Source organism: Nothoprocta perdicaria, unplaced genomic scaffold (genome assembly GCF_003342845.1).
Source record: "Nothoprocta perdicaria isolate Ctin4 unplaced genomic scaffold, notPer1 scaffold_103, whole genome shotgun sequence".
Taxonomy (NCBI): Eukaryota; Metazoa; Chordata; class Aves; order Tinamiformes; family Tinamidae; genus Nothoprocta; species Nothoprocta perdicaria.
Genome location: NW_020454128.1, coordinates 1793448 through 1807785, shown reverse-complemented (window position 1 = coordinate 1807785; position 14338 = coordinate 1793448). Strand labels below are relative to the sequence as shown.

General features: G+C 61.8%; 2 protein-coding genes across 2 annotated transcripts; one reads left to right on the top strand and one right to left on the bottom strand.

Moving 5' to 3' along the window:
* Positions 1 to 3467: 3467 nt before the first annotated feature.
* NKX3-1 (NK3 homeobox 1) lies at positions 3468 to 5887 on the top strand. Its single transcript, XM_026042684.1, has 3 exons — positions 3468 to 3696; positions 4440 to 4729; positions 5756 to 5887. The coding sequence occupies exons 1-3, from the start codon at positions 3468 to 3470 to the stop codon at positions 5885 to 5887; spliced, it is 651 nt and encodes a 216-aa protein (XP_025898469.1).
* A 3670-nt stretch (positions 5888 to 9557) lies between these two features.
* On the bottom strand, positions 9558 to 14328 carry SLC25A37 (solute carrier family 25 member 37). Its single transcript, XM_026043247.1, has 4 exons — positions 14236 to 14328; positions 12022 to 12250; positions 10743 to 10799; positions 9558 to 10405 (listed from the first exon to the last, which is right to left on the bottom strand). The coding sequence occupies exons 1-4, from the start codon at positions 14299 to 14301 to the stop codon at positions 9885 to 9887; spliced, it is 873 nt and encodes a 290-aa protein (XP_025899032.1). The 5' UTR covers positions 14302 to 14328; the 3' UTR covers positions 9558 to 9884.
* Between the last annotated feature and the right edge of the window lie 10 nt (positions 14329 to 14338).

Genomic DNA, 14338 nt, shown 5'->3' with positions numbered 1-14338 from the left:
GGTTGCAGCCCCATGGCATGCAGCGGGTTGCATCAGGTTGCATGCAGCGGGTTGCAGCCCCATGGCATGCAGCAGTCGCAGCCCGTGGCATGCAGCGGGTTGCAGCCCCACGGCATGCAGCGGGTTGCATCAGGTTGCATGCAGCGGGTTGCAGCCCCATGGCATGCAGCAGTCGCAGCCCTGGGGCACGCAGCAGGTTGCAGCACCACGGCATGCAGCGGGTTGCATGCAGCGGGTTGCATGCAGCGGGTTGCAGCCCCACGCATGCAGCAGGTTGCATGCAGCGCGTTGCAGCCCCGTGGCATGCAGCGCGTTGCAGCCCCGTGGCATGCAGCGGGTTGCAGCCCAACGCGCACAGCAGCGTTTTGCACCGTGCGGAGCCGCTGAGGAGGCGCTGGGCTGTGGCTGCGCCTCCCCGAAGGTTCCCCAGTCCTGCGTTGTGTTTAAAAGCTGACATCTACGTACTGTATTTAACTGCCTAAAGCTTTAAAAGAAACCTAACACACACCACCCCTTTCCTGAGACTAGAGTATTAAAGGTCTTGCTCTGACTGTGGTATAAATAGTTTTGAAGAACTGTCACGTACTGTACATAAATTCCACGAGAGTCTGCTGGAAAGCAGCAGAATATAATAACTTTATTGCATAAACTTAGTTTTGTAAGTGAGTTTGCTATTTTTTTTTTTTCCTGGAAATAATCTCTGTCATATTCAAAGTTCACCTTCTACTTTGTGGCCTTTTCTATAATGGGAGAGAGGTGTCTAGAGGCAGAAGTGGTTCAGCCAGGGCCAGAAAGGAGCTTCTCTTTCCACAGGTGCAATGAGTTGAGATGCTGCCCGAGGCGGGGCGGGTGCAGGGACTGTCCCCGTCCGGAGCTGATAGCGGAGGGATCTACTTTTTCTTTGCAAAACCTAAAGCAATATAATCTTTTCTTTCTGAATTTTTTTTCTCTTTTATAAACCACAAAGCCTTTAAACAATAACTTGCTGCTAATACATTGAAACCAGATGCAGTGGCAGCGTTTCTGATATTGCTGTCTTCATTAAATGTAGCCCAAAAGTGCTGTCATAAAATTGTAAGCGGCAAAACATGTTGCTGACAGTGGAGGTTCCGGGGCTCTCGGTGCGCTGCGTTTGAGCGCCCGCCGTCGCGCCGGGCGCCGCGCGCTCCCGGGGCGCATCGCGGCCCCGGCACCCACGGCTGCCCAACCGGCTCCCTTTGGGTTTTCATAGCGATGGCTTTTCCCATGGGAATATAACCCTTTTTTATTATTATTATTTTTTTTCCCTTAACATGGATGGGAAGAAGATGGGGAAGCGGCTCCCCCGGTGCGCTTTGCTCCGGCGTCGGCGTGAACGCACCACGTTTGCAGCGGGAGTGTCGCTGCCCCGAGCCGCTCCCCGGGACACCCATTTCTGTTGGTTTTGACGTTTCCTTGGCAAAAGCAGCAAGGAATTCCCCGAGCCCCCGGCCTAATGTCAGGAGCGGGAGCAGGGGGAGCCCGAGGGGGCGCGAACCCCGCGGACGGGACGCGGCTGCGTGATTCTCATCGTGGTTTGTTTGCACTTTACATGTTTTGTGCCATTAGAAATTTGCATTATGTATTTATAATTTAAAGATACCTGGGGGGGGGGGGAGAGGTGTTTTTTGTTTTGTTTTTAATTTTTTTTTGTTTTTGCTGAGTACTGGAATAAACAGTGAGCATATCTGGTATATGTCATTATTTATTGTTTAAATTACATTTTTAAAGCTCGGTGTGTTCCTATAAAGGTTATTTGAAACATATCATAGTAATGAGAAAGATGCAAGTTATTTTCTTTGCTTATTTTTATAATTAAAGATGCATAACATAACGAGGCCTATGTTGGATTTTCTTCTGCAATGAAATAAAATGTCAGATTTAAGGTTTTTTCTTGCGTCTGCCTCGTTCTTCGAGCCCGGTTGCCCCTGGTCCCCGGGCAAGGGGGTCGCTCTGCGCTCGCCCGCGTCCCGCTGCCGCCTGCACCGGGGTCTTGTCCCACTGCTCCACCGGGAGCGGGGACCGATCGGGCCCCATGGGGGCCGCTTGCGGAGCCCGAGGGAGGTGCAAGGTGCAAGGTAGCGGCGGCAAAGGCAGGGCGGGAGGCGCGGGGATCATTGCACCGAGGGCAGCGGCCACGGTGGGGCGCCAGGCGGCACCCGTGCAGCGCGCTCCGAGACGCCCGGGATTGCAGCTCCAGGGATGCAGCTTCCCCAGAGGCAGCTCCGTGGGTGCAGCTCTGTGCACACAGCTCTGTGGATGCAGCTCCATGGATGCACCTCTGTGGATTCGGCTCCACAGACGCAGCTCCGTGGATGCAGCTTCCCCAGATGCAGCTCCATGGATGCAGCTCCATGGACGCAGCTCCATGGACACAGCTCCACAGATGCATCTCCCCTGATGCATCCCTCACTCTCTGGCTGGACTTTTCCCAGCCACGATTCACACCTGAGCCCCCAAATCTGATTCCAAGCCGAGCAAGGGCCCAGGCGGTGCCCGTGGCCCAGGGAGGGCATCGGCTCACGGGGCTGGTTGGAGCCGTGTGGTTGTTTCCTCGCTGGTAAAACAGCTCCGTGGGTGGGAATCCTGGCTCAGTGGCTGCTCCAAAGACATCAAACCTCTGGATGGAGCAAAGGAGGCTGCAGGTGCAGGCACTTCTGTGTGAGAAGGGTCGAGTGTCTGGGGGGCTGCAAGGCTAGGGGGCAGCTGGAGCGCGGCGGGACAGGGGATGGGGGATGCAGGACGCGGGATGCGGATGTGGGGTGGGGATGCGGGATGCGGGATGCGGAAGGCAGCTTGGGGACGAAGATGCGGGATGCAAGGTGCAGGATGGGATGCAGGACGTGGAATTGGGCCACGGGATGCAGAATGTGAGATGGGGACATAAGGATGTGGGATAGGGAGGCAGGGTGCAAGATGGGGAAGTGGGATGCAGAATGGGGATGAGAATGCAGGACGTGGAATGGGGCTGCAGGATGTGGGTTGGGGACATAGGATGAAGGACGCAGGATGGGGACACAGGCCATAGGACATTGGATGGGAACAGGGGCTGCAGGACACAGGACAGGGACAAGGACTGCAGGACATGGATAGGGCAGGGGCTGCAGGACACAGGTGGGGACATGGGACAGGGACATGGAATGCAAGACACGGGGCTGTGGGATGCAGATGGGGACAGGAGCTGCAGGACAGGATGAAGACGAGGGCTGCAGGACATGGATAGGAACATGGGTTGCAGGACACGGACATGGCCATGGGCTGCAGGACACGGACATGGGCCGCGGCCGGAGCAGCCCGGTGGGCTCGCTCCCCGCGGGCGGCGCGCGCCGCCGGCTCCCGCGGGATCTCCAATCAGGCCCCGGAGGCTTGGCCGCCGGCCGTATAAACGCGGGGSGGGCGGGCGGGCGGGCGGCCAGCGCCGCCGGGGCGGGAGCGGGAGCAGCAGGAGGATGAGCGGCAGCCGCGGGGTGCAGCACCCCGGCACCAGCCCCGCGCGGGGCCCTCCTGGCCTCTCCCGGCCCCTCACATCCTTCCTCATCCAGGACATCCTACGGGACGGAGTGGAGCGGCGGGAGCCGCCCGAGAGCCAGGGGGAGCCGGGGGCGGCCGGGGGGCCCGAGCGGTGCCCAGCTCCGGGCTGCAGCCCCCGGCCCCCGGAGCCATCGCCGCCCCGCGCAGGTAAGGGCGGCCGGGAAGCGGCTCCCTGATGTCCCCCCGCGTGTCCCAGCCCCTGAAACCTGCCCCGTGCAGCTGCCCCTGCTCCCTCGAGTGCTCCCCGGTGCCCACGATGTCCCCTGCAAACCCTACCCGTGATTTATTAGCCTTTCCAGCCCAAACTGCCCAATTGGCTAGTTTTGTAGCAGAACCAGCACTCAAAGGAGTTGGGAGCACCTGGTCGGCTGGTGCCTCCTGGGGACCCAAAGCCCAAGTGGAGCCGGGCCGGATCCCGGGTTTACCCAGGCCAGGGATGCAGTTATTTCCAGGACGGTCTGTTGCAAGAGGCTCCGTGCGGGCGGCCCTGGGCGGCCCTGGCAGAGGCAGTGCCGGGATTGCAGCGTCCGGGCACGGTGGAGACTCAGCCTGTTGAGCTGCGACTTAAGAAAAGACATTGAGAAAGGCTAAGGAAGAGCCTGGGCTGCTCCCCAGCAAGGCGAGCGGCACACAGGGACCAGGGCAGAAATACCCTGTCCTACAGGGCTCAAGGGACAGGGGAGTGACCCTCGGCACCGCCAGCAGCCACCCGGGCTGCACTGGGGCTGGAAAGGGGGTTTCAGGGTGTCTGGGACCCTCTGCGGCACAGGGGGGACTTCGCCGGGATGCTCCCAGTGACCCGCGTGTGACTGCAGTCCCATGGGAGCTGCGAGCGCTGCGCTGGCGGCAGGGCCACCGTTTGCACCGGGTCTCTCGCTCTTCGCCCGCAGGCGCCGCGGCGGCCGAGTCCCCCGCGCCCGGCGGCGCCGTCCCCCCGCAAGCGCCGCGGCGGCCGCCCAAGCGCGCGCGCGCCGCCTTCTCGCACAGCCAGGTCGTGGAGCTGGAGCGCACGTTCAGCCACCAGAAGTACCTGTCGGCGCCCGAGCGGGCCCACCTGGCCCGGCACCTGCAGCTCACCGAGACCCAGGTGAAGATCTGGTTCCAGAACCGCCGCTACAAGACCAAGAGGAAGGAGCTGGCGGCCGAGCTGCGGCGCCTGGCGAAGCCGCCCGGCCCCGGGGCCCGCGCGCCCGCCGAGCCCGCGCGCCCCGGCCTCTACGCGCCCGGCCTCTACTGCCTGCGCGCCTGGAGCCCCCCAGGCTGGTAGCACCGCGGCCCGTGGAGGAGACGGCACGAAAGCCTCCGCGGAGACGATGCTCGGGCACCCACGGTCCCAAAGCGGCCGTGCCGTTGCCGCCGTGGCCGGGAGGCGCGTTGGGCACCCGCGGGGGCCCGCGCACCCCCGGAGGCCGTTGCGCCTCTCCCGGGCAGGCGAGGTGGGGACAATAGCGTGGTGACAGACGAGCTCTGCGCATCCGGGTGCCTCCACTGCCTGTGCCGGGGCGCCTTGCCAAGGAGGGAACAAGCGCTCCTTGTGTCCAGGCCGCCGCTATCGGCAGATAAGGGTTCCCGCAGCTCCCCCGCGCCGCCCTGCAAGGGGCTCACGGCGCCGCATGGACAGGGAGCCAAACGCACCCGGGGTGCCCGTGTCCCCTGCAGCGTCGGAGCCACTGGACAGGCCCCCGGGAGACGCTTTGATTGCAGCTACTTTTTATTTTTGCTTTGTCCTCCCGTCCTGCGAGGACTTGCAACGAATGCAACACCCTGTGGCTGCATCTGCACCAAACCGCTCACCTGGCGCTGCTGCAAGGTCAGCCCCGCGTCCCCCAGCCACTATTTTTGTACATATTTTTGATACTGTTTCACTGAGCGCGCGTCGGCCCTTGCAATAAAAGTCGCAGTGTTGCCTGTAAGAGCCGGCGGCCACTGCGGATTTGTGCTCGGGGTTGGGGTTGTGCCGTGACCTGCGACGAATGGAGTTGTGGGTGGGAAATGGCCCTTTTTCCATCATTTCTGGGGCAAAAGAGCTGCAAGGAGCAGCACCCCAGACTTCTGCAGAGCCACAAGGGAGCAGAACGGCTGCTGTGGGTGCCAACCGTGTCACTCTGTGCACGGCAGCGGGTGCCAAACGGGGGCCCAGGTCCCCAAAACACCCGTGCAGAGGCAGCACCAGGGGCTCAGCGCAAAGGGCTTCACCCCTCTGCAGGCCGGGGAAGCCCAGGAAGCTCCATGGGGCCTCCCGGCGCTCCTGCCCGCGGAGCAGAGACAATATTTGAGGAGGATCAAGGGCGTGGGGAGCCGTGCGAGGCGGCGAGCAAACAGCCGCATCCTGGATTAAGGCAACGGCCGGAGCGGCGCCCGGCTCCCGCTGACAGGGACACGCGGCCCCTGGCGCTCGTGACCCCCGGCCGTGGCCAGAAGGTCCTTTCCGCAGCACAAACCCCTCCTTGGGGACAGCAGGAGCGCCGGGTCCCTGTGCAGGGGTGCACAGAGCCTCTGCCGGGCTCCTAAAGCCAGGAGGTTGCAGCAGGGCACTGCGATCCTTGTAACTTTGCTGGGGGGAAAGGAAGGAAAGGGTTAAAAGAATTCCCGATTCTAGTGGTAGTGCTGGAGGCGGCTCGGATACAGAAATCGCTCAGGATGGACTTGGGAAAGATGAAACTTTGGCTAAAAAATAGGTCAGGAATTCCCTCCTCGGCTCAGGAGCACTCAGAGGGGCAGAGGCTGCTGCCCCAAGGTTTCTATGGGGCAGGAGGTTCCGCTGAACTGGTGGCCCTGCACATTGGAATGGGGATGGGAACGTAATGGGGGTGGGAATGAGCTGGGGATGGGAACAGGCTGGGGACAGGGATGGGAATGTGCTAGGGAAGTGGATGGGAACATGTTGAGGATGGGAATTTGTTGCAGAAGGGGATGGGAACACTCTGGGAATGGGGACATGAGCACACTGGGGATGGAGCTGAGGATGGGAACATTCTGGGGATGATGATGGGGACAAGAACATGCTGGGAATGGGGATGTGCTGGGGGGGGGGTGGGAACGCGATGGGGATGGGGCTGGGAATGGGGATAGGCACATTCTGGAGATGAGGACGTGAATACACGGGAATGGGAGATGAGGGTGGGAACGGGAACACACTAGGGATGGGGACAGAAATGTGTTGGGCATGGGAACAGGAACATTCTGGGGATAGGAATGGGGACATGCCGGGGATGGGGACGGGAACGTGCTGGGGATGAGGACGGGGGATGTGCTGGGAATGGGGACGGGAATATCCTGGGGGCGGGAAGGCACTGGGGATGAGGATGGGGATGTGCTGGGAATGGGGACGGGAATATCCTGGGGGCGGGAAGGCGCTGGCGATGGCGACGGGATCGCGCTGCTCCGGTCGCAGCGGGTCGAGCCCCGCGGCCGGAGAGGAGCCGCCTCGTGGCGGCGGCGCCGGGGGCAGCCCGGGACCGCTGGACGGGACCGCGGCACCGTGCGGGGCCCGGCGGCACCGTGCGGGGCCCGGCGGCACCGTGCGGGGCCCAGCGACACCGTGCGGGGCCCGGCGGCACTGCAGCGGCCGAACGGGCTCCGTGCGGCCGGCCCGAGCCCGGGCTCCTCCCCGGACACGCACGGACACCGGGACACTCGCACGGGCATGGGGACACCCGGACACTCGCACGGACACTGGGACACTCGCATGGATGCAAGGACATTTGCACGGACACTGGGACTTTCGCACGGACATCGGGACACTGGGACACTCGCACGGACACCGGAACATTTGCACGGACACTGGGACACTCGCACAGACACCAGGACACTCGCATGGACATGGGGACACTGGGACACTCGCACGAACACTGGGACACTTGCACGGACGCCGGGACATTCGCACGGACACAGGACACTCGCACAGACAACAGGACATGGGGACACTCACACGGACACGGGGACACTTGCAAGGACACACGGACATTTGCATGGACACTGGGACACTCGCACAGACACCAGGACACTCGCATGGACACAGGGACACTGGGACACTCGCACGGATACTGGGATATTCGCACGGACACTGGGACATTCACACGGACACCGGGACACTCGCAAGGATGCAAGGACATTTGCACAGACACAGGGACACTCGCAGTCGCTCCCGGGCCATCCCACGCTCCATGCCCATCCCGCGCTCCGGGCCCTGCCGCCCACCCCTTGCTGCCCAGGGACCCCCTCGCTGCGGGGACCCAGCCCCATCCATCCGCATTCCTCCTTCCCGGGGTTCCTCCCTGTGCGCCCCGGCCTGGAGCAGCTCCCCAGGGCTCTGCACCGAGCGCCTGCCGGGATGCAGGAAGGATGCACATGGAGCAAGACAGTCCCTTCGTGGAAAACAGGCCCCTCTGGAGCCAGGAGCGGGAGGATCCCTCTGCAAAGGGCACCTGGAACACCGGGAATCCCTCAGCAGGAGGGCAGCTGCACCATAGAAGGTACCACGATCCGGAGGGACACCCGGCTCCGGTGGGACACGAGGGCCACAGGCACCGGCCCCACCACGTCCCATCCCGCCGCTGCCAGCCAGGAAAGCCACACACGCCTCCGAGCAGAAACCTCGCAATTCTTTTATTTCCTCGAGCTCCAGTGGCACAACTGCAGCAGCATTTCTCAAACAGGCCCCCGCGCTGGTAAATAAGCATTTCAGAAAACACAGGAAAGCCCAGGCAACCCCCCAGCGGGACAGAGTGACTGGGACACGCTGCTCCGCACGCTCCTTCCATGCATGGGACGGGATAAACCCCGGCCGTAACGTGAGGAAGCTAAAACAGGGCAGATCTGGGCCAGGGGCTCCTGTTTCCAGTCAGGAAAACCTGGCTGCCCCTTCCCGGCCACAGTGCCCATTCCCAGGGAGCAGCAATAGGAACAGGGATCTCCAGCTCACGCCCATTCCCACAGGGGTGCCTCCAGTTTCCAAGTCCATGGGAAAGGACGGCCCGGTGCAGATCTCCCACGGCCACGAGCGCTGCCCGTGGGACTAAGGCCACGCGGCGAGAGGCTCCTTCGAGCTGAGCAACAAAAGGCATCAGGAAGCTGATGTCAGGATCAAGCAGCAGCAAAGGGCACTTTCCATGAGGCACCGGCCCCACCGCCCTTGGAAGGCTCCGACGTCGCTGCTCCGAGCAACGGGGCAAAGCGACCGGATCAGTGCGGAGCTGCCACTGCAAAACCTAAGGCAATTTGGCAGATTTCCACTATTTTCAAGCATCAGCCGTTACCAGCAGCTTAAGTTTCAGGGAGAATTAAGATGTGCTAGGTGGGGGGCTGTCAAGTTACAATTCCTCTGTGCGGGCCCCTAAAACCACCCAATTTGTCATTAATTGCCCCTCACACGAGCGAGTGGCTGAAGGGGAGGTTTTGGTCCAGGTTGCAGCATTTGGCTCTGCTCCCGCCTGCTCGATGCCCCCCGTGAGACCCCGGGCCAGGCAGAGAGCAGGAGCTCTCTTCCTAAGAGCATGAATAAATTAAGAGAGGATGAAGCCTATGCAGCTATCACACACACGCACACACACACAAACACACCATAAAAATGTACCTTTAAAGAGCGTTCACAAAAAAAAAAAACTAGTCTGTAAAATCTACATTAAGAGTTTCCTTGCTAAACAAACAAGGAAAAAAAGTGGCATTGATGGAGTTCCCCCTTTTCACCCCAAAGGGACTGGCTGTTTTGAGTGCTCCACTTGATCTCCTGGCTTCCCAGGTCAAGTATTGCCCCTGTTCCTTCTTTTCTCAAGGGCCTTCCAAGTACCTTGACATGCATGTGAGAAACCAGGCCACTGTACAGAGCATAAATGCTGTGTAATTCAAGCCCATCTGGCTATAAAAATAAATGTTCTCATGTCTTCTTTATACACTGTGGAAGAATTTAGCCCTTTTTCAACAGCTCAGCATCTAGCTGTAATAGTATTTAAAAAAAACAAACCAAATGTCTATAATAGAAAAATAAAGGATAAACATTATCCATCTATTTTTATATAAAAGTTCTGTGATGGGATATTTTGCTTCTTCGCTGTAAAAAAGATCAGCTTAGACGGTGTAACCTAGGCCTTCTGGTGAGGGAGTAAACTACACTTCAGAGAAAAATACCAGTTAGCAATTTCACTTCTCCAAAATAACATTATTAAATATATATTATTACGAGTCTTTATAAACTCTGTCGTTGTTCAGGCACCACAGGGAGCACGTGGCTGGGGAGCACTTAAACCCTCATTCCTTGGAGGGTCCGGGGTCTCCGGCTGCGGATCCTGCTGAGACCCGGCGCGTTTCCCAGCGGAGACGCCGAGCACGGAGCGTCTTCAGAAGGCGGCGCGTTTTTCCAACTTGTGCTTTGTGAGGAAATACTTGAAGAATTCGTACACAGACCACGCAATGGCTGTTGAAGGCATCTGGTAGATGACTCGTGCCTGCACCCCCTTGAAGTACCCGGGGATGCCGCCGAGCCGGTAGACAGTCTTGAAGGCGTTCACCATGCCCGAGAGGTGCCCGCTGATGTTCACCGAGCTGAGCGCCGTGTTCTCCTGCGTGTTGAGCAGCGTCTTGCAGACGTCGAGCGGGGTGGTGGCGGCGGCGGCCACGGCGCCCGCGACGGCACCGGACACGATGTGCGAGCGCGGGTTGTACTCGCGGCGCGGGTTGATCTGCTCCTGCATGAACTCGTAGGTGATGAAGTGGATGGCCTGGAAGGGCACGTTCATGGTGAGCTGCGTGGTGTAGCTGCGGTAGAAGGCACCGAACCCTTCCGTCTTCTGCACTGTCCTTACGCACGCCAGGACGGACTTGTAGGGGGAGTTGAACATCTGCATCCGCTGCTTCACCACTGCTCCACGAGAGGTCCAGGAGGCACCGGAGAGGCAGGGAGATAAGAACGCGTTGGTTAAGGCACACCTTACTGCTCACGCCAGCACGCTGAACCTTGCCCCAAGCCACCTAGGCAAGCCTGCACCCGCAAGGGTCACTTAGGCAAACTTCACTTTTAAAGGGTTTTGTAAACACGGGAGCTCTTTCCCTTCCAAAACAGCTTGCGTTGGGTCAAGCTCTGGAGTACAGCGTAACTCAACAGCTGGAGCGGCCGCTACTCGGCCCTCGCTTTGGGGGCGTTTTGTGCTTAGGCCTTTTCCTGCTGAACCGTGCTCGTCCTGCGCAGCCGCATTTACCTTCAGCCGGATTCATGACTGCGTCGTGCAGCAGCGTGGCCACGCTCCCGGCTACACCTGCAAGACACAAGAGCAGCCCTCACCGCGCGGCTCGGGTGCCGCCACGGCCAGGGCACCCCGGGGTGGCCGCGTGCCAAGGGGCCGATGCCACCAGCCGGCTCCTCCTCCAGCCAGCGCGGCTTGCTGCGCACCGAGCAGGCAGCCAGGCTGAAAGCTGCCCTAATTACGCATTTTTCTCCATTGACTCAGGCTCCTTCTGGCGCTAATTGGCAAGCGAGCCGGGAGCGATCCCGCACGAGGACGGGCCGCTGCGGCGCCGCCCCGGCCTTTGATGTCGGCTTCAGCTCTGCAGCCCGAGCGACTTCGGGTCATTTCGCTCATTATTGCAGCACTTGGGCTTTCTCGCGGGCACTGGGAGCCTGTAGCTACTTGAAAGGCAAACGCGGGGAGCACGTCACTAGGAAAGGGCGGCGAGCAGGAACGGCATCGCGCCCTCAGCCTCGGCTGGGTCAGCTGAAGTCGCTGCCCTTGCACACTGGGCACTGCAATGGTACCGGCTGCAAACGGGCATCCTACTGACACCTCACAGACCACGAGCTGCCTTTTGCACAGTGCATTTTATGACAGGCCCGTTGGAGAGCTTGTGCTGTTACAACACCTAAAGGAAAAGCTGCCTTCTTGGTGGAAGCCAAATCTCCAAGGGAAAAAAAAAGCTCGTTCTCCAAGAAGAGCCAGCACAGGAGTCGGGATTAGACCAGGCTCTTGCATGGTGCCATCCCAGGTTAGAGCATCCTTCCCCTGACCATGCCCAGAAAAACCACCCCAGGCACCCCAGAAAAACCAGCCAACATCCACGAGCTGCAAGAGCCTCTCACCCACTCAGGCGCTGGGCACCCTGGCCCATCAGCAGCCCCGTGGAGGAGAAAAGTGCACTCGAAGCCCAGAAGTGCACAGAATTCAGGAGAAACTGAATTCTCCCGAATTCTCCCGAATTCTCCCCTCTGCACGGCCCACAAGCACTAACACAACTGCGACGCGGGCCTCCCGCGGCAGCAAAGCGGGACGCGGGGCGCTCGGCAGCCCCGGGACAGGGCGCCGGGGAGCAGCGGGGCCCCGCGGCCGTACCTGGCTTCCCCCCGCCTTGCTCCGCGGCGCGCTCTCCGAAAGCGGAGCCTGCGGCGGGTCTTCCAGGAGCGCGGCGAGCGAGGCCGGGCTAAGCGTGCAGCAAGCAAGGGGCAGGCTGCTAACGGCAAGCGTTTTGTGCGCAAAGCAAGAGTACCGTTGGCCAAGTGGCTGTTTCCTCCGTGCTGGATAGTCTCGCTTAGAGTCTTTTTCAGTTTTTCGTAGCAGGCAAAGTACATGGCATGGGCCGGGCCAGCGCCCAGCATGGTGACATTGATGCCGCGTAAGGGCCTCCAGATTCCCTCCGTCAGGATGATTTTCTTCAGGGCTTCGTACACGCTCCGGTACTGGGCTTTGGGGTCCGGCTGCAAGCTCTGCATCCTCGTCTGCAACGAAGCACAGGGCGAGAGGTCTCGGTTAGGCGGGTTCAAGGGGCCCGAGCTGCAAGGCTCCCCGAGCCTAAAGCGGGCTCCGCATCGGAGTGAGGAAGAATGCATTCCCAGAGGCCTGGAGCAGCGGATCCGGCCTGCTGGATGCCCAGGACCCGTGTATGCAACCTGCTGCCAGGATCCTCTGGGCATACGGACAGGATTAAGTCCGCGCTCTATTGCAACACCAAAACAGGGCAAGTTTGCAAGTTTCCTTGGGGAAGCGCAACCTCTGCCCTTATTTGTGCATGGAAAGCAGGGGAACGGAGCTAAGGGCCGTTCACAGGAGCACGTGAGAAACACAGGTCAGGCCTTAACTGGCCCTTGCTCGCCAGCCCTGCGCCCTGCCCCGGCTTGTTCCCGCTGCGGACGCTCGGCGCGCCGAGCTCGGCCACTCGCTCGAGCAGCGAGGCTGCTCAAAGGGGAGCTCGGGAAGCGGCTCCCAACGGAGCTGGCGCCTGCCGGGAGCAGAGCCCGGCCGGGCTGCCACCTCCGGAGGCCACGGAGCATCTTCCCGGCGGGCACGGGAGGTCTTTCTTGCACGGAGGTGGCAGCAGCTCCGCTCCGGTGCTGCCGGCCTTGGACCCGCGGGCAGAGCGGCCGCCCAGCAGCGCCGGCACCGCCGCCTCCGCGCAGGAGGGAGCTCGGCCCTTGGCACACGCAATTAGGAGGGAATCGATGCACCACGGAGCCGCCGGGGCAATAAAGGTGCCTGGGGCCGGCGCCTGGAGCATGCCGGGTTCCTGGAAGCGGAGCAGCTCCGCGGCGCGGCCGCCCCGAGTGCCCGGCCTGAACCCAGGACTTTAACCTGGCGCAATAAAACCAGCTACCGGCGAGCGCGGAGCAAAGCAGGACACAAAACGTTATGGCACTCGCAGCAAGGCTCCTAAAAATAGGACGGGAGGCGCTTGCCAAGGCACCACAACAGCACCCGGCTCCGCGCGAGGTCCGGGCGAACCCGGGCTGAGGGGTCCGGGCCCACGGGAACGCAGCAGGGAAGCCAGGATTGGGATGGTGACAGAGCCGGGGACGCGCCTGGAGAGCACCGCGGGCTCCAAGGCCACTTGCCCTCCGCGCCGGGGAGATCGGATTAAAACCAGGGCGTTCGCCTGCCCGGAGCGAAGCTTCCTGTTCGGGAGCGTGCAGCAGCCGGCGGCGGCGCTGGAAACGGAGCCCAAGGCTGGGAAAGGCAACGCGGAGGGTGGCGGGAGGCGGCTAACGGCAGAGCCCCCGCGCAGCCCGGACACGTGCGGAGCCGCCGGCACGGGAAGCCTCACGGCACCGGCACGAACGCGGCGATTCCATCAAGCCGAGGCCCTTCCCGCGCGGCCGGTGGATGCTCCGCTGGCCGCGCTGCTCCTGGAGGGGATGCCGGGACGAGCGGGGAGCCGGGCGGGCGCCAGGTCCCGGGCGCTGCGGGTGGCCCCGTCGTTCCGGGACACCGGCCAGCCACCAATTCCCCAAACCGCTCCGTTTTCAGTTTCATTTTGGGAAGAAATCATTCTCTGGAGCAAAACAGGTTTCCACTTAGCAGTGAGGCAGGCAGCCGGGAATGCTGCCTCCCAGCAGGAACGGCACTTCCCGGTGGGAACGCCACGTGCCCCATGCAGGCTGCCAGCATCTGCTCGGTTCGGGGAGCAGAACGGTCCCCGCGCATGGTCACTAGCGGCAGCGTGTCCCGTCCCGCACAGCACCGGGCCCCCGCGGTGCTCCGGACGGGACGTTCGTTCACCGCTCGGCACCGGGCACCGCTCTCGCTTCCCGCCCTCCGTGCCCATTTCCCCGCAGGAAACGCCCCGTCCGGGCACTCCCCGCTGCCGCCGCGGCCGCCCCGGTGCAACGGAGCCCGCGGGAGCCGCGTCCCGCCGCCTCCGCCGGGGGCGCCCCGGGACGGCGCCGGTGCCCGCGCAGCCCCCGCCGCGCCGCGCGCTCCCGCCGCGCACCTTGACCGAGTCCACCGGGTACATGACCGTGTGCTCCATGATGCCGGCCACGGCGCCGGCCGCCATGTGCGTGCGCAGCGAGGCGCCGCTCGGCAGGCTCTCG